General features: G+C 44.8%; 1 protein-coding gene across 1 annotated transcript; it reads left to right on the top strand.

The window, feature by feature from the left end:
* Nucleotides 1-82: 82 nt before the first annotated feature.
* On the top strand, nucleotides 83-24,999 carry Znf251 (zinc finger protein 251). Its single transcript, XM_052161593.1, has 5 exons — nucleotides 83-197; nucleotides 585-877; nucleotides 1,076-1,208; nucleotides 1,545-1,658; nucleotides 21,674-24,999. The coding sequence occupies exons 2-5, from the start codon at nucleotides 848-850 to the stop codon at nucleotides 23,293-23,295; spliced, it is 1,899 nt and encodes a 632-aa protein (XP_052017553.1). The 5' UTR covers nucleotides 83-197; nucleotides 585-847; the 3' UTR covers nucleotides 23,296-24,999.
* The last annotated feature ends 2,187 nt before the right edge of the window (nucleotides 25,000-27,186 follow it).

Here is a 27,186-nt window from a genome sequence, read left to right as displayed (position 1 = left end):
GTGCGTAGGGGCGCCGGTCTCTGAGACCCTAAAGAAGCTCCGGAAGTGCACGGCGACCGTGGCCGCGCGTGCGCAGCTTGGCTGTTCCGCCCCCCGTCGGCAGTCAACTTGCCCCTTCAGCGCGGGCCAGGCTGGGTGTAGGTGGGTGCCTGGTCCGGAGGCGGAGGTGAGGCTCCCGCGTTCCTGTCGCTCTGCAGGTGGGCAAGGACAGCAGAGCGGGACAGGCAGGGTCCCGGGCTGGCTGCCTCAGCTTCTGGCCAAGGGCGCTGATGATGCCGCGACACCTGGGAGGAGGGATAGCGGAGGAGGCAGCAATCGCAGCCAGAAGGGCCACCCAGCAGCGGGAGAACCCGTGGGAGGGACGAGCCGCTGGACGCAACGCGGCCTTGGGAGGCATGGATGCGAAGGACGATGACCTTTAGGTTTTGCCCAGAGCTAACCCTCCCTCGCCTCCCATTTCGTGTCCACTCACACCCGCAACCCTGTGAGGCCTGTCGTGGCGAGGCCCGCAGCCTTCTCCAGGCTGGCCCTCTAAGGCTGCGGTGATGCTATGCGTCCAATCTTGGTGTCCTGGTGCACGGCAGGAACTGCCAACTCGCGCCGTGCCTGGGGCAGTTCTCAGTTTGGATAGCGGCACGGGACAGGTCACAGGCTGACTCTCGCGGCTTCAGGACACTCCAGAAGGCCACTTCCGAAGCAAGGACTGTCGTCTTCTGACCATCTGCCCGCTGCCCCAGCTGGATGGGGCCGAGTTTGTCGGTTTTCTCTCCTGGAGAGTAAGTTGGGGAGGCCTCAGGCCCGGGCTGCCTCCTGCCTACCACGGATTGCAAGGTGGTTCACAGCCCCGATGGCTGCCGAGTCCTGCTCCCCGACTCCGGTGAGTTATTCCTCTTCTCCACTGCCCTGTCTCCTCTAGAGCTGTGAAGTCAGCAGATAGTGAAGGTGGGAAAGATCAGGATGCAGACTACAGCCTCTTGTAAGAGTAGCGCTGTGTCCCATTGGGCCTCTCCTGATCCACCAGTCTCAGTTCTGCTACCCCATGCCTGGTGTAATATCCGGCATATTGTCATTCCAGGGTGAGATGCCTCTGACCTTCCAGGATGTGGCTGTGTACTTCTCCAGGGCAGAAGGGCAGCAGCTCAGCCCCGAGGAGTGGGCGCTGTACCGGGATGTGATGTTGGAGAACTATGGGAACGTGGCCTCACTGGGTGAGAACTGCCCTAGAATCCTGGCTCAGAGTGGGGAGTCTCTGAGGGACACTTGGGATGATTTAGCTCTTTGATTTCCCCACTCTTGTCCCCACGTGGCAGTCTACACAGTTCTAGGGACTGTTCTCCTTGTTGCTAATGACCTCATGGTGCTATCCCTTTCCCCATCTGATAGAGGTCGTAGGCATTTGAACTCTCTTGCCCCTTGGCCTCCCCTGACCAGTGTGCCCTTGCAGGCAGAACACCCTATCTAGTGAGGAAGACCCAGCAGACAGGGTTCTCTGCTCTGATCCCCAGGGTATATAGCAGCTCACCCAGGGTCCTCCCGCTTCACAGGATTCCCAGGCCCAAAGCCAGAACTGATCTCCCAGCTGGAGCAAGAGGAGGAGCTGTGGGTCCTGGATCTTCTTGGGGCCGAAGAACCAGAAGTCTTGAGAAGCTGCCAGACAGGTGAGCATGAGCTAGGTGTTCAGGAGTGGCCTACCAGCCCTGCCTTCCGTGGCTGGAAGTGAAGGCAGGTATGGTAATGGCGTACAGCCCAGCCCTCCGTGAGGGGAAGCATATCTGCTGGATGCACTTGTTTATAAGGTCTTCCTTTGCCTTGGAAGGTCTATTTGCTAGGCCTTAAAAAAAACAAAACAACGCCAGGTGTTGGTGGCGCACGCCTGTAATCCCAGCACTCTGGGAGGCAGAGGCAGGAGGATTTCTGAGTTCGAGGCCAGCCTGGTCTACAGAGTGAGTTTCAGGACAGCCAGTACTATACAGAGAAACCCTGTCTCGAAAGAAAGAAAGAAAGAAAGGAAGAAAGAAAGAAAGAAAGAAAGAAAGAAAGAAAGAAAGAAAGAAAGAAAGAAAGAAAACAACAAAAAACAACCAAACAAAAACCAATATTGTGGTTTGTGGTTATAATGTGTTTCATTCTTCATTAACTTTTTCTATAGAGCCTACTTTTTCTCTTCACACTAGCCATATGGTCTGTATCACACCTCTCTCTCCTTCAGCTCTTTCCAGCCCTCAGTTTCTCCTGTTCTCTCTCTCTTTCTTGAGACTAGGTCTTCTTGTGTGGCCTCTAACACCTAGGATCAGATCAGGTCACCCCAGAACCTTGGCCTCTGCGGTGGCTGGGACTGTGCGTACACACCACCACGCTTGGCTCGTTAGTGTTTTATAATGTCTCTTCAGTGGCTCCCTTCCCTCCCCTCCCTCAGCCTGCTCCTGGAGGGAGCTAGGGCTGACCTGAAAGTTGCTGTGTAGATAAGGATGGCCTTGAATTCCTGATCCTCTGCCTCTCAAGTGCTAGGATGTGCGTGTGCAGCCACGCCTGGCCTTTTTATGTCTTATTTTATCGATTCTGCTTTACTGAGGCTCGCTCAGTTTCTGGCTCTTCTTGTCCCTGTCTGTCCTGGTGTCCTGTGTACTGTCCCGCACTGTCAGAGTGGCTTCTGTGTCATCAGTCATGGCCTCCCATTTGCTGTTATTCTCTGTGTTAAGGACATCAAGTGTTTGTTTACCCTTTATTAGTTGGTCCTTCACCACAAATGGATGCATCGTTATTTCTGAGGGGCTTACTCGGAAAAGCTCTTTTGAGTAATACCCACCCCCTCCCCATTTTCTACATGCTTGAAATTGGGTATCTGGAGCTTTTCTGAAATTGGGAGCTTAGATCGTTGATTTATACTTCTGTTTTCTTAAAGGCATTTATATCAAGACTTTATGAAAGTACATTTCACATTTTTCTTTTGCAAATGTTACTCTGTGTGTGTGTGTGTGTGTGTGTGTATACACTGTAGCACAGGTGACTGCAGAGGTCAGAGGCATCAGATCTCCTGGATGTTATAGGCATCGTGAGCTGCTCAGTGAGGGTACTGGGTACCAGCGCAGGTCCTCCAGAAGGGCGTGTGTGTGTGTGTGTGTGTGTGTGTGTGTGTGTGTGTGTTCTTAGCTCCTGCGCGTTCATCTCTCTGGCCCGCCTGCCTTCTTTTCTTTTTAATTTTGGTGCTGTGTGTTGAACTCATGCATGCCAGGCAAATACCCTACCAATGAGCTATGTCTGGAGCCCTTTTCGTGACTTTATTTTGAGACAGGGTCTTGGTTGCTCATGGTGGCTTTAGACTCGTGTTCTATTCTAGGCTGGCTTTGAGTTTGAGGTCTTATTTACCTCAGCCTCCTGAGAAGCCAGCATTACAGGTCCGCTCTAGTATGTACGTCATGAATTTTCCATATGCTTTATTAACATATAGTTCAAAATGTACCTTGTTTGTTTGTTTTCAAGACAGGGCTTCTTTGTGTAGCCTTAGCTGTCCTGGAACTAGCTCGTAGACCAGGCTAGCCTCAAACTCACAGAGATCTATGTCTGCCTCCCAAGTGCTGGGATTAAAGGCATGCGCCACTACCGGCCAGCTTTTTTTTTTTTTTTTAACAATTCTTTAGTCCAATCAATAATTGGACATGTGTGAGTTTCTAAGTAGTTGTTTTCTAAAGATTTATTTATTATGTATAATGTATACAATGTTCTATATGCCTGCACACCAGAAGAGGGTGCCAGACCTTATTATAGATGGTTGTGAGCCACCATATGGTTGCTGGGAGTGTGGGTTGTGTGTTTAGGACCTCTGGAAGAACAGTCAGTGCTCTTAACCGCTGAGCCATCTCTCCGCCCCTAAGTAGTTGTTTTTCTAATTTTCTTATTTTTTTTTTAAGATTTATCTATTATTATATCTAAGTACACTGTAGCTGTCTTCAGACACACCAGAAGAGGGCATCAGATCTCATTATAGATGGTTGTGAGCCACCATGTGGTTGTGGGATTTGAACTCAGGACCTCTAGAAGAGCAGTCAGTGCTCTTACCCGCTGAGCCATCTCCAGCCCACCTAATTATCTTATTGTTGTTAATTTGTTATACAATTCTACTGTGGTCAAGCAACATAACTCTGTATAGTTTTATTCTTAAAGTTGCCAGATGTCTTAAGATTTCCAGGTCTCTCTTAGAAAGCATTCTGTGTGTGTATTAATAACTTTTCTGTTTCTGTGACTGAGTGCCCTGACAGAAAGCAACTTAGAAAAGAAAGGGATTCATTTATTCTGGCTTGGCGTTCCAGAGGGGCAGGGTCCATGATGGAGGGAAACTCGCGGCAGTAGGAGTGTGTGTGGCCTGCCTGTCAATCAGGACACAGAGTGATCACATGGCATCTGCAAAAGGAGGTCTCGAGGAGACACATGGGTGGGGACAGGAAGTCCTTCAGCAAGGCACCATCTCCTAAGGGGTTCCATAACTTTTCTCAAGTTTTCTAGCACCGAGTAGAGACCAAGTATTCAAAGATGCCAGCCTGTGGAAGACATTTCTCCTTCCAACCACAACCATATCTATGTAAAAAAGAGATGTGTGTTCTGTCGGCATAGGCGTGTACATTGTCATTTAAGTTGACCAGGCTGATGGTGGGGTTCAGGTTTTCCTGGTTTTTGTTGTTGTTGTTGTTGTTGTTGCTTGTTTGCTTGTTTAGTTGTTCTTTCAGGTGCTAGGATTATCCAAGGATGGGAAGTTGTCTTTCCTTTTGATTTAGTCAGTGTCCGCTGGCTCTGTTCTGAAGCTGTGGTAGTGACTTGTCCTCATTTGGCAGAGACATCTTAGGAGATGCTAACAAAGCAGCTCCAGCCTTCTTGCGGTTTCTGTTGACATGGAGTATCTATTTAATTCCAACTGTGATGGGTTTTATATGTATATATATATTTGGATTTGGTTTTTTCCGAGACAGGGTTTCTCTGTAAAGCCCTGGCTGTCCTGGAACTCACTCTGTAGACCAGGCTGGCCTCAAACTCCGAGACCTGCCTGCCTCTGCCTCCCAGAGTGCTGGGATTACAGGCATGCACCACCACAACCTGGCTGTAATGGTTTATATTTACACACACACACACAATAGGGTGCCATTTTCTATTCACTCTGTCTTTTTGTTTGTTTGTTTTTTGTTTTTCTGAGACAGGGTTTCTCTGTGTAGCCCTGGCTGTCCTGGAACTCACTCTGTAGACCAGGCTGGCCTTGAACTCAGAAATGCTCAGAGTGCTGGGATTACAGGCGTGCGCCACCACCGCCCGGCTCACTCTGTCTTTTAATTTTTGTGTTCAGTCTGTTAGTGTTTTTGTTTTGTTTTGTTTTGGTCTCACCCCCACCCCCCATCTAATACCCCAACACAGACAGTACATGCAGGCAAAACACCAATGCACATAAAATCAGGGAGTGTGGAGACACATATACATGTATGCTCCCAGCACACAGAGGCAGAGGCAAGCGGACTATTCATATATTCCAGGTTGTCCTGGGCTATATGGCACGATCCTGTTTCAAAACAAACAGAAAAGTAGAAACTTTCTTCCGTTAGCTCAGGGTAAATTGCTGTAATTGGGATCTGAAATGTTCCCCAAGCCTTGTGTTGAAAGCTAGCCTAGAGCACCACTGGGAGATAGTGGGAACTTTAGAACCTGGGGTCTGTGAAAGGTCATTGGGGGCATGCCGTTGATGGACATATTGAAACTCTGATCTCTTCCTCTTTCTTTTTCTTCCTGGTTGCCAAAAGGTAAGCAGGCCTCCTCCGCCCTGTCATGACGCACTGGTCTGCTACAGGGTCAAAGAAGCAGGGGCATGTAGCTGCACAGGACACCTGACCTGAGTATAAAATAGTTCATTATCCCAGGGATTTTGTCATGCTATCAGGAAGCTGACTGATACAGTTGGAGACATCTATATATAGTTTATTTAAATAGAGAAAAATGAGCTGAGGATTGATATGGCTCAGTTGTCACAGGACTTGCCTGGCATGAACAAGACCCTGTGTTTGATCCCCAATATGGAATAAAACTAGACCTGGCAGTATATGCCTGTAATTTTGGCACTTGGAAAGTAGTATATACATATGAGTGTGCGAGCCAACCAGGGCTGTTTGAGACCCTGTCTCAGAAAAGCTCATCACATTGAAACATCTTTTATGGCTCCCAGAGAACTGAGATCAGAGTCAACTATGTAAGGTAGGGAATATCTGTAAGTGACAGATTTCCGGATGCTAAGTGGAGACTAGTCTGAGTTGAAAACCTCAACGGCAGGCTAGCGAGTGTCCCCAGTGAGTAAAGGCATTTGCCACTAAGTGAAATCAGTCACTGGAACCCACAAGTTAGATGGTAGACAGAGAGAACCAACTCCTTTCCCAGGACACTATACACTAGAACACACAATAAATACAAACATTTAAGGAAACAAAACACACACACACACACACACACCAACCAACCAACCAAAACCAGAACCCAAGGAGATACTGGGAAGAGGGAACATTTTTCTGAGTTATACCTTCAGGAGCTTAACCAGGACCTCACAGTAAAGACCATGAAGAAAGGAAAGAAAACTGTTTTCAAGTATGACTTAAAACGGCCACTCTTCAGATAAACAATCTTCCCAGTGCCTTTCTGGCTTGAGGAAGGAGAATTTTAGTCACAGGAAGTGAGATCTACTTGTGCTGTGGCCCTCTCCCCTTCCCAGCGCTGAGCACGTTCCTGAGACCTGCTCACATAGCTCCTTCTGAGCACATCTGCTTACCAAGTAACAGGAAACTGAAAGGCAAGGAAGGATCCTTTCTGAGACATACCCTGATGTAGCCCAGGTTAGCCTCTCTCAGAGTTCCTGATTCTGACTCCTGATTGCTGGAATCTCAGGTGGGCACCAGAATATACAGGGTCAAAAAAGCGATCTCAGACATTTTAAAACACTTCACACTAAGTTTAACTTGCACTTACCAACATTTGTGGAATGCACAGAAAACTGTCTTCAATAGAAATTTACATAGTAAATGCATCATATATATATGTATGTATATATATATATATGATGTATGTATGTATATATATATGATGTATGTATGTATATATACATACATACAAAGAGGGTTGTGTGGCTTTCACAAGCTGAAGTAGAACTAAGGAGGCTTGAGTGGGAATGCAATGAACAGTTTAATACACAAACAGGAATATGTCAGGAAGATCTCATGGTTCTCATACATAGTTCCACCCACCCCCTACCCCTACAGGCAGGGTTTCTCTGTGTAGCCCCTGCTGTCCTGGAACTCACTCTGTAGACCAGGCTGGCCTCGAACTCAGAGATCTGCCTGCCTCTGCCTCCCAAGTGCTGGGATTAAAGATGTGCGCCACCTCCACCCGGCAGTTTTGTTTTTCTAAGCAGTTTTCTTTGGAGGAGACCTGGACAGTGGGGTTAGCACCGGCTAGGTTGGAGTCCTTTCTCTGTCTTGGGATAGGCAGGCACGTTGTACTCCCAGATAGCGTTAGCTCTGTAATAGCTTGGTTAGCTGATGTAGGTATGATTTTGTTCCTTCGTTGTCATTCCAGTCTTCTGTTCACTAATACTGCTGAGTTGACTGAGTCCCCTCCCTAGAGACCATGACAACTTGAGCTTCACTCACCCTGGTTGAAATTCAGAAGGTTCCAAACGATTGCTGTGAGACTGGGCCTTGCCACTGGCTTCATTCAGTCCTTCTGTGTGTGACCATGTGATCCCTTGAACAACTGAAAAGGACCCGCTGGCCTCCTTCCTGGGATATCTGTTTCCTCAAGTTATGAGTGGATTTCCCTCAGATTCGAAGCACTTTTCTGTTTTTGCATTAAGCTGCTTGTTCACTAATCCAGGATACAATTAGGAAAGATGATTATGTTGCTAAGGTTTTACCTGGAATGTTATTTCTTCAGGTTTGATCAGCCTCCTTTACAAAAAACCACAACTTAGAATTAACTTTATGAAGCAAAGAGTAGTCTTTAGCAAACTTTGTATTAGGTAGTGTGGCTCTTCAGAACCAAGACTCTAGCAGCTTCACCTACCCATAAACATAGAGCAGGGAACTCTCTTAACTGGAAAACATGGGATCTCAAGGCATGGGTTGGAAACCTCAGAAGGCAGCCAGTACTCTTGGAGCCTGAGAAAAACAGCATCTCTGATTCGTGACCACCCAGTGACTCTTGATTCCTTAACTGTAAGTGGCCTTCCCTTTGGTGAGTACCACAAACTACAGAAATTCTCTTATAAGCAGTGAGGAGATGTAGCCTCTCAAGATCTTAGAACAACTAGCGATCTCTCTTTATTTCCTGGACAGTGTACTGGTTAACAACTGGCAGTTGGGCTGACGCCTCTGGCCCCTATCTTGTAAGGCCCAGGGGAAAGCTATATAAGGAACAGGCATCAAAAGGGTTTATGTGGAAATTCCAGCTTATTTTGAAGTACAAAAGAAGAAATATTTTGAGTATCAAACTCTCCCTTCCTAAAAGAAAACTAATGTATCATTGGAATTATTTCCAATTCTCAAGGACCTATAAAGCTGGTGGTGGGCTGAGTGAATGTTTTCAGCCTAAATGTTAGCTGTTAATAAATTAGAACTTTAAAACACTCTCAGCTATCAGTATGGTGGTGGACCATACCTTTAATCCCAGCACTTAGGAAGCAGGGGAGGTGTATCTTTTGAGTTTGAGGCCAGCCTGATCTACAGAGTGAGTTCAGAACAGCTAGGGCTACATAGAGAAATTGTCTTCAAAAAGAACAAAAACAAACAACAACAAAAAAAGCCCAAGTCTGCTGTACAGCTACCTAGATATTCAGTCTGAGTGTAGGGTAGGTGGGATACTGGTGATTGAGGTTGTAGGGGTCAATTCATAAGTTTACAAATATTTTAAAGCAGTATTCTAATCTAGACCTCAACTAGCTCATTATTGAAGCAAAAAAGCGGATGTCATACTACCTGATCTCAAGATTGAACTATAAAGTTTTAGTTACCAAGGCAGTGTGGTATTATCAAACATAAACGGAGTGATCTAGCAATCGTTGAAAAAGCATAGACAATGCAGGTATGAAGGACTTCATAAATATCAACTGATAAGGGGCAGACGTACTCAATGGAGAAGGAACACTTCAGCAAATACTAGATGTCTACATGCCAATTAAAAAGATAACAAAAGTCAACAGTCTTGGTTTGTTCATACTTACTCTGCTGCTGTTATAGCTAACTGCTTAACCAACAGAACCATTTATAACCACTTAGGGGAGGCTGAGAGTCTCTGATCAGAATGATGTTATTAGACTCTGATAAATCTCAGTTATAGATGATAAATCTCGTTTTGTCCTGGTGTAGACAGAAATGGCCTCTCCCCGCCCCCCACACCTTTCCTCCCTCCTTTTCCTCAAGACAGGGTCTTTCTCCATAGCCCTGGCTTTCCTGGAACTCTATATACATGAGTTTGCAGGTTAGCCTCAAACTCAGAGATTTGCCTGTTTCTGTCTTCTGAGTGCCGAGATTAAAGGTGTGCTTCTCCACACTGGGCTGATTTTCCCTTTAAACAGAGCAGACCTCCAGAAATGGCATCTCTTAAAAGGTACTTATCTCCTTGTGAGAACCAGCTCCTATCGCCTTTCTATCAGACCCTAGTTACCTCTCAAAGGCGCAGTTCCTTTTTCTTTTTTTTTTTTTTAAGATTTATTTAGCCAGGCGTTGGTGGTGTACACCTTTAATCCTAGCACTTGGGAGACAGAGGCAGGCAGATTTCTGAGTTCAAGGCCGGCCTGGTCTACAGAGTGAGTTCCAGGACAGCTAGGGCTGTCTGGGAAAAAAACAAAAACAAACAAACAAACAAACAAAAAAAGATTTATTTATTATATGTAAGTACACTGTAGCTGTCTTCAGACACCCCAGAGGCCATCAGATCTCATTACAGATGGTTGTGAGTTACCATGTGGTTGCTGGGATTTGAACTTGGGACCTTTGAAAGAGCAGTCAGTGCTCTTAACCGCTGAGCCGTCTCTGCAGCCCAAAGGCACAGTTCTAAATGCTATTGCGAGTTAGGATTTTATCTTATGAATTAGAAGGAAGGATAAAATTTAGTCCAAAATACAAAACTCTAAAGTTTCCAAATGATAACAAGACAAAATATTCAGATATAGCACCAAAGACAATCAGTAAAGCCAGGTTGACATTTGAAACTTTTTAAAAATAAACTGCAAAAAGAAACAAAAAGTCCAGAGACTAAAAATATTTGCAAATATTATATCTAGTAGATGGCGGTTATTATCTACTACAGCATCGATTACAGCAGCCACTCTTAGAATTCAGTAATAAAAACTACTTTTAGCCGGGCGGTGGGGGCGCACGACTGTAATCCCAGCACTCTGGGAGGCAGAGGCAGGCGGATTTCTGAGTTCAAGGCCAGCCTGGTCTACAGAGTGAGTTCCAGGACAGCCAGGGCTATACAGAGAAACCCTGTCTCAAAAAAAGCAAAAAACCAAAAAAAAAAAAAAAAAAAAAAAAAAAAAGAAAAAGAAAAAGAAAAAACTACTTTTAAAATGTGCAAAAGACCCAATCAGACACAAGAAAAGATACAGATGACAGGTAAGCATATGAAATGTTTGACTGTGTCCCCAAGGAATTACAAAGTAAAATACTGAGGTATCACTACATATCTTTTAGAATGGCAAAAATCTGAACCCTGAAAATACTAATACTGGTAAGGATATGGTATAACAGTAACTGTCATTCATTGCATTAGAATGCAAAATGTAGCTGGCTTAAAAGATACTTTGTATCTTATAGAACTTAGCATACTTATTAAAAGTTCCAACAATTGTGTTCTTGGCCTATATCTAAATAAATTGAAGCTTTCTATACCCAGATAAAAATTTGTACACCGGTACCTATAACAATTTTATTTACAAATACCAATATATTGTCTAATATGCCGCCTTGATGCAACTGGTTTATCCAACTCAGGCCAGACACAACATCAAGGCTGAGCCCTGGGCCAGCAAGACGGCCCAGTCCAGCGGAAAAGGGCACCTGAAACACAAACCCGGCAAGCTGAGTTTGGTAACCGGAGTCCATATAAGGGTGGAAGGAGAGAAGTAATTCCTGAGGACTGTCCGCGTCCTCATCTGCTTGCTGTGGCACATGCTCCCCCCAACCCCCACATCACACACGTACATACAATAAGCATCTTTGACAGATGGAACCTAAACTGTGGCAAAGGTAACAGGGACATGCCATTGTGTAGGGACGCCCATTGTGACACGTGCACTGGAATAGCTTATGGTTTCCTGAGCATTCAAGATTCAGAACAAAGTTGTGTGCCTTCAGAGACTACTGAAGTTCGATTTCTACACAATTTCTCTCTGTTCTGGTTTGTTTGGCTTTGTTTTCCTTCGTGAAGTGTACCCCCTCAGAAGAAGCAACAAGCGGAGACAATTTCAGGGGTACTGACAGTCTTAGGCGTACCTAGAATGTCCAACAGACATACGGAGTTCAACTAACACAGAGATAGGCTGAAGACCAGAGGCTTCCGTCATTAACTGGGGTTCAGACCTATGGCAGAAACATGGATGGGAGCTCAGGGAACACAGGAAAAAGACTCAAAGCAAACATGGCAAAGTCTTGTGCTAGGGGTTTAATCTAGGTTGTAAAATTGGCCAGCTAGAGATGGAGTAGGGCTTGGGAAATTAGCATCCACACAGGAACTCTGAAGGAGTGATTGCAGAACTCAGGCAATGCTATGGTTTGGCCAGGTGACCCTCAAAGGTCCATGTGTTAAAGGTTTAGAAGACCTGTAAATCACTGATGGCATGTCCTAAAAGAGACTGTGGTACAGTGCTAGTTCTCCCTGGTTTGTGGTCACAGCGTAAGGGTCTTGCTCTGTTGAGTACTTCCTTTTCAATTGCCCCCTGGTGACCTTGCCCAGAGGCCCACAGCAGTACAGTTGTCACATCTCAAACCTTTAGATCATGAGTTAGCTTTTCCCTTTATATCACATATTTCCTTATAGAAATAAAACAGTTACCAACACAGGCAGCCAAAGAAGTCTTAACTACTATCCAGGAACTCACATCAAGTGGCTTGGTGGTGGAGGCACACACCTTTAATCCCAGCACTCGGAAGGCAGAGAAAGGAGGAGCTCTGAGTGGAGTCAGCCAGAGCTACACAGTGAGACCCTGGCTGGGGAGGTAGTTTTTCCTGCGAGGACAAGGGCCTGAGTTGGGTTCCCGGACATATGAAAAGACAGACATGTATTTGTAATCTTGGTGCTAAGGAGGTAGAGACATGCAGATTCTTGGGGTTTGTTGGCCAGTTAGTCTAGCCTATTTGGCAAGATACAGGCTGCTGAGAGACCCTGTCTCAACAAACAAGTTGGTCAGCTCCTAAGGAAGGATACCTGAAGTGGTCCTCTGCCTTACTCACAAAAGAAAACAAGGCTGCAGCAACAGGCAAGGTTAAGTGTCTACCCTTCTGGCTCTCAGGTTTGCAGATGTTCTGTAACATTGTATTAATTATTATTGTGACAAAATACCCAAGGAGCAACTTAAGTGTATCTCATAGTTTGAGGAGGAACCTTCTGTTTTGATGAGGGCAAGGCAGCAGGAGTGAGGCAGCTGGTCACATTGTGTCCATGAGAAGCCGAGGATGCTGGCACTGGCTCTGATTACTCTGTTCATCCTACCCGATGTTGCTGTCCACGTTTGGGATCTGTTCTCCCTCAGATAAACCTCTTTGGGAACAGCCTCACAGATACCCAGAAGCCTGCCCTTTACGTGATTTTAAAGATAACCATTGAAATGTCACAAACTTGGGCTGCAAAGAAGATTCAGCAGTTAAAAACACGGGTTCTTCCTGAGGACCAGAGTTCAGTTCCCAGCACCCCTGTTAGGTGGTTCACAACCATAGGTAACTCCTGCCCCCAGGGATCGGGTACCTCTGGCCTCTGCAGGCATTCATGTGCATGTATTCACACAGTCTGTAGACAAAGATGTCTACAAAGTATGGGCATTCACATAGCCAGAATATAACATTAGTCTCCTCTTATTGCTGCCTAAACTGGGAATCTTGACATTTTGACTAGGCTGGCTGGCCATCAAACACTGAAGATCCTCTTGGCCCTACCCCTATCCTCATGTGCTAGGATACAGGAATTTATAGCCGTGCATGGTATTTTAAGTGGACGTTAGGGATTTAAACTCTGCTGCTTTTATCCACTGAAGCATACCCTGGCTCCTGCAAAGAATTTTTTTTTCTTTTGTCTCTTTTTTCTATGTAGCTCTGGTTGTCCCAGAACTTTCTCTGTAGGCTAGGCTAGGCTATCCTTGAACTCAGCTCCACCTGCCTGCCTCTACCTCCCAAGTTAGGATTAAAGGTGTGTGTGCCACCATTGCTGACACAAAACGTATTTTTAATACATCCTTATTACTAACAAATTATTAGTTATCAGCCACGTTACTTAATATCACATGCTCATGGGGCCTGAGAGGCTGCATTGGTTACTTATAGAACACCGTGACCAGGGCCCTTATAGAAGGAAGGGCTGGTTTGTTGCAGAGGGATGAGTCCATTAGGGCAAGAAGACATGGCAGCAAGCGACAGGAACAGCAGCAGGTGCAAACTGGAATGATACCAGGCGTTGAAACCTCAGAGCCCCGGTGACGTAGTAACTTCATCGTGGCGTTAAGTATTCAGATGTTTGTGACCATGGGGGACAGTTCACTCAAAGAACCACAGAGGTCCCAATAGTCAAGGTGCTATTGCTATTTGTCATGAGCTGTTGTTATGTGGCACTATTCTTGGGGAAAAGGGAGCAAACGTCTTCTCACCACAGATAGGGAACTGACAACAGACAGGAGGATGCTATCACATGTCCAGCTTGGTGAACCAGTGGGCTACTTACAGGGATGTGGGTAAGGGGTTCCTTACAGGAACATAAATGGTGACAAGACAGCTACATCACCAACCCACTCCAGCATGGCAGACAGTTCCTGAAGGCTGGAAACCTGGAGTGTAGTCCAGCCTGCAAGCAGTTCCGCCGGCTTGAAAGTGTCCTTTCCGAGTAGCTCCATTGGTCTGAGCATCTTCCGGGGACCTCAGCTGGTCCATCCTCTCCCCTCCCCCGCACCCCGTTCTGAGACAGGGTTTATCCATGCAGCCCTGGCTGTCCTGGACCTCACTCCATAGACCAGGCTGCCCTCAAACTCAGAGATCTACCTGCCTCTGCCTCTTGAGTGCTAGGACTAAAGGTATGTGCCACCACCACCCAGTTTACATTTTTTAAAAAATAAGATTTATTTATTTATTTATATATTTTATACGTGTGGGTGCTTTGTCAGCATGTACATATGCACACCAGAAGTGGTTGTTGGAGCTCACAGGATTATAATTATAGAGTTGTGAACTGCCATGTGGCGCTGGGAATTGAACTCGGGACCTCTGGAAGAGCACCCAACGCTTTTAACCACTGAGCCATCCTGCCAGCCCCTGGTCTCTGCTTCTTCCAGCCAGGTTTCTTATGGCTTTCAGCAGTTCTTACAGTTTCTGTATGCTCGAAGGAGAGGCCCAGTGTACTTGGTCATTCTCAGAGACTTCCTAAAGACTGAGTTGTTCAGTTCCTGAGGCAAATAAGCTTCCATACTGGGATTGAGTGTTTCACCTCTTTAAAGCATCCTATATCAAATGAGTGTCATTCTAAGAAGTAGGTTTCCTTTGGAGAGAATTGCTGCACAACAGCCTTTAATAATACACAGTTTGTAGCACTCTCTCCTACATAAGTTTCAAAAGTAGATTTGAGAGTTCACTCAGTACTTAAGAGTACTTACTGCTTTTGCAGAAGACCCAGATTGAGTTCTCAGTAGCTGTGTGTTGACTCACAATTGTCTGTAACTCCAGTTCCAAGAGATCTCATCTAACGTTTTCTGACCTATATGGGCCCCAGGCATTCGTGTGAAGCACAAACATAAATGCAGGTAAAACATTTATATACATAAAATAAATCTAGCAGGTGGTGGTGACATACTCCTTTAATCCCAACACCAAGGAAGCAGAGGTGGATCTTTTAAATTCAAGGCCAGCCTGGTCTACAGAGTAAATTCCAGGACAGCCAGGGCCAAATAGAGAAACCTGTCTTGAAAAAATATAAACAGCCTGGCAGTGGTGGCACACGCCTGTAATCCCAGCACTCTGGGAGGCAGAGGCAGGCGGATTTCTGAGTTCGAGGCCAGCCTGGTCTACAGAGTGAGTTCCAGGACAGCCAGGACTACACAGAGAAACCCTGTCTCGAGAAACCAAATCCAAAATAACCAAAAAAAAAAAAAAATGTGTGTGTATGTGTGTGTGTATGCAAAACAAACAATAAAATAAGTCTAAAGAAATGTATTGAGTGGATTTGGGAGAATTTTATATGATTATCACACACGTGCGCCTGTTCATTGTTTTTCCCAACCATACCCATGCATGAATGTCTCAGCACAAACATCCAGGACATGAATTTTTTTCCATTAACATTTTAGCCTTTCAAGCCTGTAGAAGAATGAGGTTGTTGTGAGTGGGCAGTACCATCTTGGGTCAAGAATCCAATTAATCCTGGTATGTGGCTTTTATGTCTAGCTATTTATTTCCTGAAAGATGACATCATGCAGCCCTTCATTCGGAGAAGCCTGGGTTGTGTTTGTCCCTCTGTCGCAGCCTGATCACAGCCGAGAGGCTTTTGCAGAGCTGAGGTTGCTTCAATATGAAGCATAGAACTGGGTGCTTTGGTAGAAGAGGAGGGTGCATTGATGACGTTTTTTTTTCTGATTGGTTAAGCCTCATGGCAGCTAGTGGGTGTCTGAGCCCCTTGGGAGCTCTTGAGTAATGTCACTTGAAAGGGAAATCATTATTCCATTTTTGCAGTAATGATTTTGATGACCATACTGAGTGTGGTTATCCCAGTGCACTGTGACCTGTAGTTGGTAGCCTCATGCTGAGTTCTTAGGCGTGGATAACATGTATTTACACCCCAGATATTGACACTGACCCAAAACAAATTCTGTTTGTCTAATGAATCAGTGAGTTTATGGGGTATTACATGAGTGGGGGTGAGGGGTTACTTACGGGGGCTTGAGTGGCTCACCGGGCAGCTCTGACACCAAATGTCTCCTCCCTGTGGATGCCCAGGACTCTCCAACCTCTCAGTTGTGGTAAACAGGATGAGACAAAAGGACCAAGCACAACTGAAGCTCCTTCAAATTAAGGGTTGCATGGTGTCAACTAAGCTGAATCTTCAGCTCTTGAACACAATTATGTCAAAAGACTTTTATTTGGAAATAAAATGTATTACTATCTCAGAAAATAGTTTATTAAATTGGGGGGAAAACTAATATTTTTTTCAAAAGTTCATTTTGTGTATATTTTGTCTGTCTGTATGTAACCATTCATGAAAGCTGTTTCCTTGGAGTTTTTTTTGTTTTTTTTTTTTGTTGTTTTTTTTTTTTTTTTTTTTGGTTTTTTGGATTTGGTTTTTGTCGAGACAGGGTTTCTCAGTGTAGTCCTGGCTGTCCTGGAACTCACTCTGTAGACCAGGCTGGCCTCGAACTCAGAAATCCACCTGCCTCTGCCTCCCAGAGTGCTGGGATTACAGGCGTGCGCCACCACCGCCCGGCCTCCTTGGAGTTTTATAACCAAGTTGTTTGCACCTTGGCTGGTCAGAATCTCTTTTCTCTTATACTTGTTTATTGCTTTTAAAACCCTGGGTAGGGTTTTTGTGAATCTTGTAAATTTCAGGAACTTTCTGAGCTTTGTAAATTTTATTCCTTGAGTATTATGAACTTTCCTCCAAGAAGAAATATTTCATTTGAGAGGAAATGTTTCAGTTGGTAAGAGTACAACAGGTACTTGTCTAGAATGCATAAGCTTTTGGATTTTATTCCTAACACCTAAAAAATGAAATAATAGGGAATTAAAGAGCAGAGGGACAAATGACCAATATGAGGATAGTAACACCAAGATCAGCATAGGCTGTGTGGTCAGGTGTGTAAGTCAACCTTGCCTCTGTAATGAGACCCTATCAAAAAAAAAAAGTGTTTGTGAGGGGACTGGATCAATAGCTCAGCAGTTAAGAACACTGGCTGCTTTTCCAAAGTACATAGGTTAGAGTTCCAGGGCCCATGTGGTGGCTGTCCAGTTCCAGGGTTTCCAAAGCCCCTCTTTGACCTCTGTGACAGCCATAAAACACTCACCCATACTTAAAATGGAAATAAATCTTTAAACACACACACACACACACACACACACACACACCATTTGACACAGATCCTGCAAATTGTAATAAAAGGACACTTTGGACACTTTGATACAGGGCCTCATGTAGCATCAAATTTTCTGTTTAGTCAGAAATTCCTTAAAACTCCTGATCCTCTTGCACCACCTTCTAAATGCTCAGATCATAGGCATTCACCATCACCTCTGATTTTAAGTGGTGCTGGGAATGGCCCACAGGTTGGGCAGGCCCTCTATCAACTAAGCTAGACTTCAGCTCATGAGCATATTTACATTAAAATAATTTTGGAGAGAAAATTAGTAATATCTCAGAAAATAGGGGAGATAGCAATTTTTTTTGGGGGGAGGTTGAGACAGGGTTTCTCTGTGTAGCCCTGGCTGTCCTGGAACTCATGCTGTAGACCAGGCTGGCCTCGAACTCAGAAATCCACCTGCCTCTGTCTCCCATGTGCTGGGATTAAAGGTGTGCGCCACCACTGCCTGGCTGGAAAGCAATTTTTAAAAAGATTTATCTTATGTGAGTATTTTGTCTACATGTATGCATACGGACCATTTCATGCCTGGTGTATTCAGAGGCTGGAAGTGGGGCATCAGGTATCCTGGAACTAGAGTTCTGTATGGTTGTGAGCCACTATGGCTGGTGGGAACTGATCCTGGGTACTCTCAACTGCTGAACCGTCTCCCCAGCCCCCAGACTAACAACCTAGATTCATATAGGAACAAATCATCTATATATGTGTCTGGCTGATTTCAGTAAACACAATAGTTTCTAGTTGTATCCATTTTCCTTTACAGCTAAATAAAATTCCACTGTGTATATGTACTACAGTTTATCAACATATCGGTTGGATCTCACTGGTTCCATTTTCTGGCTATGGAGATAGTGTGCCAAGTGTATATGCTTAGGAGTGGTATAGCTGGGTCATATGGAACATCTATGTTCAGTGGTTTGGTTGTTGTTTTGTTTTTTAAGACGGAGTCTATTTAGCCCTGACTGTCCTGAAACATGCTGTGTAGACCACGTTGGCCTCAGACTCACAGAGATCCTTAGTGTTTTTGAGAAGGCTCTGGCCTGACTTTTGCACTGCATACACCAGTTTACATTCCCACCAGCAGTGTGTGAGGGTCACTCCTTCTCCACATTCTCCCAGCGTTAGCTGCTTGTTTCTCTGAGATAGCCAGCCAGGCTGGGGGAGATTTCAAAGCAGGTTCAGTTTACCTTTCACTGTTGACTAAGAATTCTGAATTGCCTTTCAAAGATAGGCCATTTGTATTACTTTTTGTGTGTATTGTTACAGTTTGTTTTGAGACTGAGTTTCAGGTTGCTCAGTTTGGCATGAAAATTGTATAGCTGAGAATAACTCTGATCCTCCTGCCTCTGTTTCTTAAGTGCTACAATATCTGATCACTATACTTGATCTAATTTCCATTTGTTCTAAGAACTGTCTGTTCTGTTCATTGACTCATTTAACATGGGGATGGTTTCAGAGGTTTTATTGTTTAATTTTTGTAATTGTTTATATATTTTAGTTACTAAACTGATGCCTGATACATAGCCTGAAAGATTTTTTTTCTCTCTGTAGGCTCTGATATTTTTCTTTTGAAGCTTATTTAGGAGCAATGATTGAAATGCTGTTTATCATTTCTCATATAATGTCAACAGAGGAATAGAGCCTGGGGTTATAGTTAGGAGGAAAACTGCAGCTGTCAGTGATAATTAGTGCACAGAGCTTCCATCTAGCAGGTAGCAGTGGATGAGAAAGGTAGTAGGGCTCTTTAAGGACTTAGTCCCTTCACAGCGGTAAGGAAAAGGTCTCCAACACCACCAACCCAGAGGGTACCCATCAGTGCTGGGGTGTTCAGGTGTCCAGCACATGAACTCACACTTAGTTATGATTGGCTTATGTTTGTTCCCCAAAATGGAGGCTCTCAATGCTTTGCCTTTCCTTCTAGATGTTCCTTAATTAACCTGAGTTACAATTAACCATTGGTCATTACCGTCGAAGTTGTCTTTGTTGTCCAGTATGATGCTGTACCTGCAGTAACCAGGATTGGCCACCTGGACCTGGGGTACAAACCAGAAAGCAGCACTGCTTTTTAAAATTATTGTTTTCAAAAATGTTTTGCAGACCTAAGGGATAGGGCTCACCAGGTAAAAGCACATGCTCCGAGGCCTGACGGCCCATATGATTGAAGGGAATTGTGAAAGGAAAAATAGCATTTCACGGGCTGGTGAAATGGCTCAGTGGTTAAGGGCACTGGCTGCTCTTTCAGAGGTCCTGAGTTCAGTTCCCAGCAACCACATGGTGGCTCACAACCCTCTGTAATGGGATCTGACGCCCTCTGCTGGCATGTGGATGTATATGTAGAAGAGCACTCATACATTAAACAAATAACAATTTTTTTAAAAATAGCATTTCACAAATTATCTTTTTGTCCTACACACACAATAAATATTAAAATTATTAATAATTAATTATTTATGGTTCATTGTTTAAGAGCACCTGCTGTTCTTGCAGAGGACCCAGGTTCAGTTCCCAGCAGCTAATTCAGGTGGCTCATAAACACTTGTAATCCCAATTCCAGGGTATCTAGCACCCTCTCCTCACCTCTCAGGGCAGCAAGGGTGATGCAGGGGAAAGATACACTGTATAAATAAGTAAGTGAGAATTCATTAGGTTAACTATCTCTTTCCTGAGCACGGTGATGTGTGCATATCAGTCCCAGCACTCTGGAGGCAAAGGCAGAGGTTGATGCCAGCCTGGTCTATAAACCTACTTCCTAACTTTTCCTCAGAGAAATTGCCATGGCCAGATGACTTCAGCAATTTGCACCAAACATTTAAGGCAGAAATAGTACATATATGTGGTTTTTTTCCCAGTAAAAATTGGTATATTCTGTACATCAGATTTTGGAACTTACTTGGTTTTATACTATATCATAGACTTTCCTTTAAATATATGTTTTTCCATTACTATGTAAGGGAAGGTATTGTGTTATCTGAGTAAAGATGTATTTAGACAGATGTCTGGGTTCTGAAATTTTTTGTCCTTTCTCATCTCCCCATACTTACAAACAGCATTTCAGTTACTGCCATACTCATTCACCTGATGCATGTGGGCATTCACGTGGGATAAATTCTCTTTTAAAAAGATGTATTTTACTCTGTGTGTGTGTGTGTTTGTAGGATGCTTGGAGAAGCCAGTGGACAGCTTCTAAGTCTTGGGATACATTCTTAGCGAGTAGTTTGGGGAGCAGGGATGTGCAGTCTATCAATTCTATTTTTTTTTAATTTTTGTTTTTTCATTTCATTTAAATTCTATTTTTTGGGTTTTTTTTTGGGGGGGGGATTTGGTTTTTTTGAGACAGGGTTTCTCTATATAGCCCTGGCTGTCCTGGAACTCACTCTGTAGACCAGGCTGGCCTCGAACTCAGAAATCCGACTGCCTCTGCCTCTGCCTCCCAAGTGCGCACCACCACCACCCGGCAGGCTATCAATTCTTAAACCCAGTCTTCTCAGGCTCTGTGCAGCATCCTCTGTGCCTGTCCCTGTCCCTGTCACCCACCTCTTGCTCTGGCCATGGTGAGAATGCCTTAGTCCTTGGACTCAGCACCTTCCTCCTCACACCCCAGCAGTTGTGCATTGTCTGCCACTGCTGCCGGGCAGGCACCCTGAACTGTTTCACATCCACCCTTCCTCATGGGAACATACTGATCCCATGGTACAGGGCTTATCAATTCCTTTTTGAAAATGGTGACATGTGACTTAATACCAGCACTCAGTGACAGAATCTCCTGAGTTCCAAGCCACCATAGGCTACACAACAACAACAACAACAACACCCCAAAATAACTACAAACAAATCATTATCTGTCTTCCTGAGTAGGGTATGAGCTTCTTGAGAGCAGAGACTGTGTCTGTCTTCCTGTTGTGTTCCTTACCTAGAACATGGTTGGCCTTGTATTTGTTGAATAGATTAATTTGCTAATTTATCACTGACGGTTTGGCTTTCCCTTGCTTTGATGACTAGTGAACATTGCTGTCTTTATTCTGCTAGCTGGCTGTCCTTATTTTGGGGTTCTGCCATAGTCTTCTACTGATGCATCTGATTTTTACATAATAGCTTGATTATTTATTTGTTTGTTTGTTTGTTTAGAGACAGGGTCCTATGTAGTCTTACTGTCCTGGAACTTACTATGTAGGCCAGGCTAGCCTTGTACTCACAGAGGTCTGCCTGCCTCTGCATCCCACGCCAGGACCAAGGCATGCCTTCATAGCTGGTGCATCAGAACTGTGGAAACATGAAGCACATCGTGCTGTCTGCTCACAGGGGTTCTCTGCTCACTTATCTGTGCTTTTTGTTTAACAGATTCTGAGACCGAAACTGAGAAGGAGCTCTCCATTTTAAACCAGAAATGTTCCAAAGAAGTAAAAACCCCAGAATTGCTATCACAAAAATTCCCAAGGGCTAACACACAGGCATCTGAGTCCCAGGAAGCTCGTGCCCGTGAAGGTCAGGGAGACAGGAGCCGCGGGGGCTCTGCTACTCAGGGTTTGAAGATTGTTGCTCAAAAGGACTTTACGATCTGTCGGGGGCAACTCCCAGAGAAAGCCCAGGCTTCTGCATTTGACAAACACTTGAATCCCAGCCAAAGTGTTGTTACAATTCAAAGAAATAAAGCAGGACAGAGAGTCTTTAAATGTGACATATGCAATAAAACGTTTAAATATAATTCAGACCTAAGTCGGCACCGCAGGAGTCACACTGGGGAAAAGCCTTATGAATGCGGTCCGTGTGGGCGGGCCTTTACGCACAGCTCAAATCTTATTCTACACCAGCGAATCCACACTGGGAATAAACCATTTAAGTGCGATGAATGTGGGAAGACTTTTGGGCTCAATTCCTATCTCCGTCTGCATCAGAGAATTCACACTGGAGAAAAGCCCTTTGGGTGTAATGAGTGTGGGAAGGCCTTCAGTAGAAGTTCAAGTCTCATTCAGCACCGTATAATACACACAGGGGAGAAGCCCTACAAGTGTAGTGAGTGTGGGAAAGCCTTCAGCCAGAGTCCCCAGTTAACTCAGCACCAGAGGATCCACACGGGGGAGAAGCCCCACGGATGCAGTTGGTGTGGGAAGGCTTTCAGTCGGAATGCAAGCCTTATTCAGCACCAGAGGATTCACACAGGCGAAAAGCCCCACAAATGCGCTCAGTGTGGGAAAGCCTTCAGCCAGAGCTCCAGCCTTTTCCTTCACCACAGGGTTCACACTGGGGAGAAGCCCTATGTGTGTGGAGAATGTGGACGGGCCTTTGGCTTCAATTCTCATCTTACTGAGCACGTCAGGATTCACACCGGGGAGAAGCCCTATGTGTGCAGCGAGTGCGGGAAGGCCTTCAGCCGGAGTTCGACTCTGATGCAGCACCGCAGAGTGCACACCGGGGAAAAGCCCTACCAGTGCACGGAGTGCGGGAAGGCCTTCATCCAGAGCTCCCAGCTCACCCTCCACCAGCGTGTTCACACTGGAGAGAAGCCTTACGAGTGTGGTCTCTGCGGGAAGGCCTTCAGCAGGAGATCGGCTCTCACTCAGCATCAACGCATTCACATGGGCGAGAACCCACAGGAATTTGAGTGTGGCCCAGACTTTGTTTATGACTCCAGCCATCTGTCTGCTGGAGAGAGAGGTGGCAGGGCCTTCAGCCACAGTGCAAAACTTGTCCTGCAGTGGACAATACGGAGTGATGAGAAATCCCGGGGTTGTCATGAGTGTGGGAAAACTTACGGCACATCCTCACAGTCCACGGACTATCAGAAAATTCAGGCTGGGGAGAAACCCTATAAATGCCAGGAATGTGGTGGTAAAGCCAGTAGTGGGGTGTCGCCCCTTACTCCACACCATGTGACTCGTGTTGGAGAGAAGCCACAGCTGAAGGAGGGATCTGAAAGATACTTAATTCAAATCAAAAAGATTTTCCAAGAAAGACATTTTTAACGTGACAAATGTAGAAAACAGTTTGGAAACTCTGCTCTATATTAGGTAGGATTGCATAATGAAAGTTAAATAAACTGTTACTAACAGACTTGCATGTTAGGAGGCTGGGGCTGTGTGGCCTATTGTGTCTTCCCACCTCACACCTCATGCTCAGGGTCCTGACCGACTCAGAACAGCAGGTCAAGTTTAGGTTTTTAATCGCAGGGTTGAGTTCCCGCACTAAAGAGCAGTTGATGGGAGGTTTCAAGATAATGACTTCTCTCTTCATTGGCGACTGTGAGAGAGAGAGAGACCCAGAGAATCAGTGGATTCGACCTGTCTCGTTTGAGAATATTAATGATGCTAAGGACAGATATGGCCATGATTGGCAAGCACGTGGATGGTCCAGGGACCGAGGTGGCACTGCCAGTGGCTGGTGGGACTAAATGTAGGTTCTCTGGGTGCAGGGGAGACGGAAGCCTGGAGGGCAGCCACTGTGAGGCAGAGGGTGCAGGCTTCTGAGACACCAGCACAAACCCATAGCTGTGGTGACTGGAGCTTAGGGCCAACAGCAACAGGGACAGCTACAAAGAGTAAAACTCCCGCCGGAGATCGTCCTGGTGGGGTGGCTGTAACTTAAAGATCTTTTGGCCCTCACTGAATTAGTCATGTGCCGTGAACAAATCTTGTACTTTCCATTCTCTTCTGCCAACACACCCTGACTGCTGCCAACTCCCAGGTTTCCTCATTACCAGACTTTCCTTTTTAACAAAGTGCTGTCCATGTTTTGTGTTTTAAACGCCTTGCCAGGCACTTGAGTGACAGAGACAGGTGGATCTCTGTGAGTTTGAGGTCCCAGACAAACATAGACCCTGTCTCAAAAAAAAAAATTTTTTTTTGAAAAGCATTTTAGATTTCCCTTTTTGTTTTTACTATGACTCCTTTTTTGTTTGTTTGTTTCTTACTGTTTTTGTTTTTTTGTTTTGTTTTTGTTTTTTGTTGTTTTGGTTTTGATGGGCGTTGGTTAGATTGCCCTTTTTTACTGTCTACTGGGGTTATCCTGTGAGGTTGGGTGCCTCAGCTCTGAGATCAGAATCTACCTTTTTCTTTTTTCCTTTGGAAGTTGAGCAAGCTGTGGTTTTCTCCAACTCTAGGTAACATTTCTCAGTGAAGCAAAGTTGGATAGCAGCAGAGCTGTCTGAATCCTGCCTGTATAGCCTCCACGCTGTGTACCCCAGGGTCAGTGCAGACACCGGGAGATCCTTGATGGTGTTATTTATATTGTACCTTTTTTACCGCAAGATACACGAATAAGCCATCAATGTTGTATTTGCAGTGGCTAAGGAATTCTTACACCCAGTTTCCTTCGACTTAATGAAGCCAATTAAAAAACTGTGAAAACCAATATCAGTGTGTAGTGATGGTGTGACTCAGCACAGTGCCCGCTTAGTATGGTATAAAAACCTTGGCTTGAGCCCTAGCACTGGAAAAACTGGGCATCTTGATGCACACTTTTATTTTAGCACTTCAGAGATTGAGGCAAGATGATAACAAATTCAAGGCCAACCTAGGTTACTTGAGACCCTCCCTAAAACAAAACAGAAAACCAAATATGTAGATAATTAATCCTAGCAAGCAATACAAACTGAGGGGTTGCTAGTCTTATTAATGTTGAAAATAAACATAAGGGAATTCATCTTGCAAAATAAAGAAGTTTGTGTGGAAGTTACTGTTGGATGCAGGTCAGCTGTATGACATCATACACTGCTGAATGACTCAATGGCACTAGAAGAAACCCCAACTGGTTATTTCAGGCCTTAACCTTTGACCTTGAATGACCACTTGCCCCAAGTATCTAACCTCATCTTACACATATTACCTATTTTTGATGCCCAAAACCCTTGACTGCCAAGGAAGCTAACGGTGGTGTTGATAACCTCATTCTGGTAGTCCCCAGACAGGAGAAGATCATCTGCATATTACAGTAAGCATATGGGTAGCGGGACAATTCTCAAAGCTGTTCAAGTATCTGGGAAACACATTAGAAGAATTATGGGAGCCCATTAATATTGTTGCTTTCTCCAAGATGGAGGTCTTCCCATTCAAAGGCAAAAGGGTCTCTGTTGTCAACATAAGGGTGCAAGCTCAAAAGGCATCTTTTCAATCTGTGACCCTGAACCACTGTTGGGGTCTTACTGAGGAGAGAGTATGTGTTGGGGACCACAAGGTGTTTACTTTTAACAATCTGATTAATTGCTGTAAGATCTTGGACTAATTGATACGAACCATCGTATTTCTTGACTAGTAGAATTGGTGTCTTGAAGGAGGACATATAGGCTTTAAGAAGTCTGTCTTCTATAAACTCAATGATAGGTTTGAACCCTAATCTTCCCTCTAAAGAAATAGGATACTGACTTCTTCAAACACGTGTATAGGGTGTTTCAGCTCAATTTGGATGGGAGGAAGGACCCTGCAAGTCACAACGATTTCCTTCTTGGGCCCAGACATTAGGTTTGATTTGTTTTTCAGCCCAGGGAATCATCAAATCAAAGGAGACCTTGACTTCACCCTGAAATAGGTTAATTCCAACTCTTAATTTGGATATCAAATCTCTTCTCCAATAGGTTGGTTCCTGCTTCTGGAACACAAAGAAACCATGTTATTCTTTGCCTCTCCTGAAAATTGATTGCAGTTTTTTCAGAAAATGGAGGAGAGAATTCTCCCCTAACCTTGGTTACTATCAATTTTTCTGGGAAAAAGTTCATCCTTGGGAGTCCTTTAATAGGGAGAAGTGGAATTCCCCTGATCAAAAAGAAAGATAATTTCTTCCTCCATAGGAACTATCTTTAAAGGTTCCCATGAGGTCTCAGTGAAAAATAGACCTCCAAATTGTGATTAAAATTCATGAGAATAATCACCCTTTCTCCATCTGGGCATTCCTTCTCAAAGTGCTCCACCTTTCCACATTGACACACTTGTGGGGCCTCTGCTACCAGAAAGGCATGAGAATGACATCGTTGGGATCCTAAGCCTTGGTCCTGTTTCTGGGGCATTTGGTTCACAGAGGGAGACCATGATCTTAGCTTTCTGTTTACTTTACTTTCCTCATGCCTTCAAGCATGCTCTTTCTGGGCCTCTACAAGCAAATCTTTAAGTTCTCTACCCCTTCAGCTTTCTATCTTTAGTAACTTTTTAAACTGTCTGGCCAACTATTGGTCATAAAATGTAACTTTAGCAACCCGTGACCAAAGGAAAGGAATCCTTCAGTCTTTTTTTTTTTTTTTTTTGGTTTTTCGAGACAGGTTTCTCTGTATAGTCCTCTGGCTGTCCTGGAACTCACTCTGTAGACCAGGCTGGCCTCCAACTCAGAAATCCACCTGCCTCTGCCTCTCAAGGGCTGGGATTAAAGGCATGCGCCACCACTGCCCAGCATTAAAAGCCTTAATATTCTGAGATCAGGGAACTGGTTTTCTCATTTCCCTAATAACAAGGACCCTCAGATTCCTCATCTGTCCCTAGTGGACTTTATTGTTACTATCCCATCGGGATCCTGACTAGGGCATCTAGCATTGTCTATCAGGACTCTAGGTCCAGCTAGGTGCTCCCTCTCCCAGATGATGCTCGCAGCCATCCATTCTTCCCCTAAGAAAACAATACCCAGGACTGATATTAATTCACCCCATATATAAACCTGGAGGCCCAATAATCCAATTGGTTTGATACGCCAAAGGACTCACCTAGAAAAGATTTAAGCTCTTTTAAGGTTTTTTACTCTTAAGGAGAGCATTCATAAGTCCAATTTTACTACCTGTAGGTGGGTACCTTGGATGGGAAGGGACCTTGTGTGGCCGAGCTTTAAGGATGTTGGAATATGAAACTTTCTATATTCTTGGTTTTTTTTTTTTTTTCCCT

The sequence above is a fragment of the Apodemus sylvaticus genome, chromosome 17 (genome assembly GCF_947179515.1).
Source record: "Apodemus sylvaticus chromosome 17, mApoSyl1.1, whole genome shotgun sequence".
Classification (NCBI taxonomy): domain Eukaryota; kingdom Metazoa; phylum Chordata; class Mammalia; order Rodentia; family Muridae; genus Apodemus; species Apodemus sylvaticus.
Note: the sequence above shows the minus strand (reverse complement) of the source record. Positions and strands in the feature narration are given on the sequence as shown.

Bases quoted from the DNA above. Each gene is read 5' to 3' on its own strand.
- Znf251 (XM_052161593.1), top strand. From the start codon at position 848: ATGGCTGCCGAGTCCTGCTCCCCGACTCCG. The intron at 878-1,075 runs GTGAGTTATTCC...TTGTCATTCCAG, and splicing joins AGTCCTGCTCCCCGACTCCG to GGTGAGATGCCTCTGACCTT. The intron at 1,209-1,544 runs GTGAGAACTGCC...CCCGCTTCACAG, and splicing joins TGGGAACGTGGCCTCACTGG to GATTCCCAGGCCCAAAGCCA.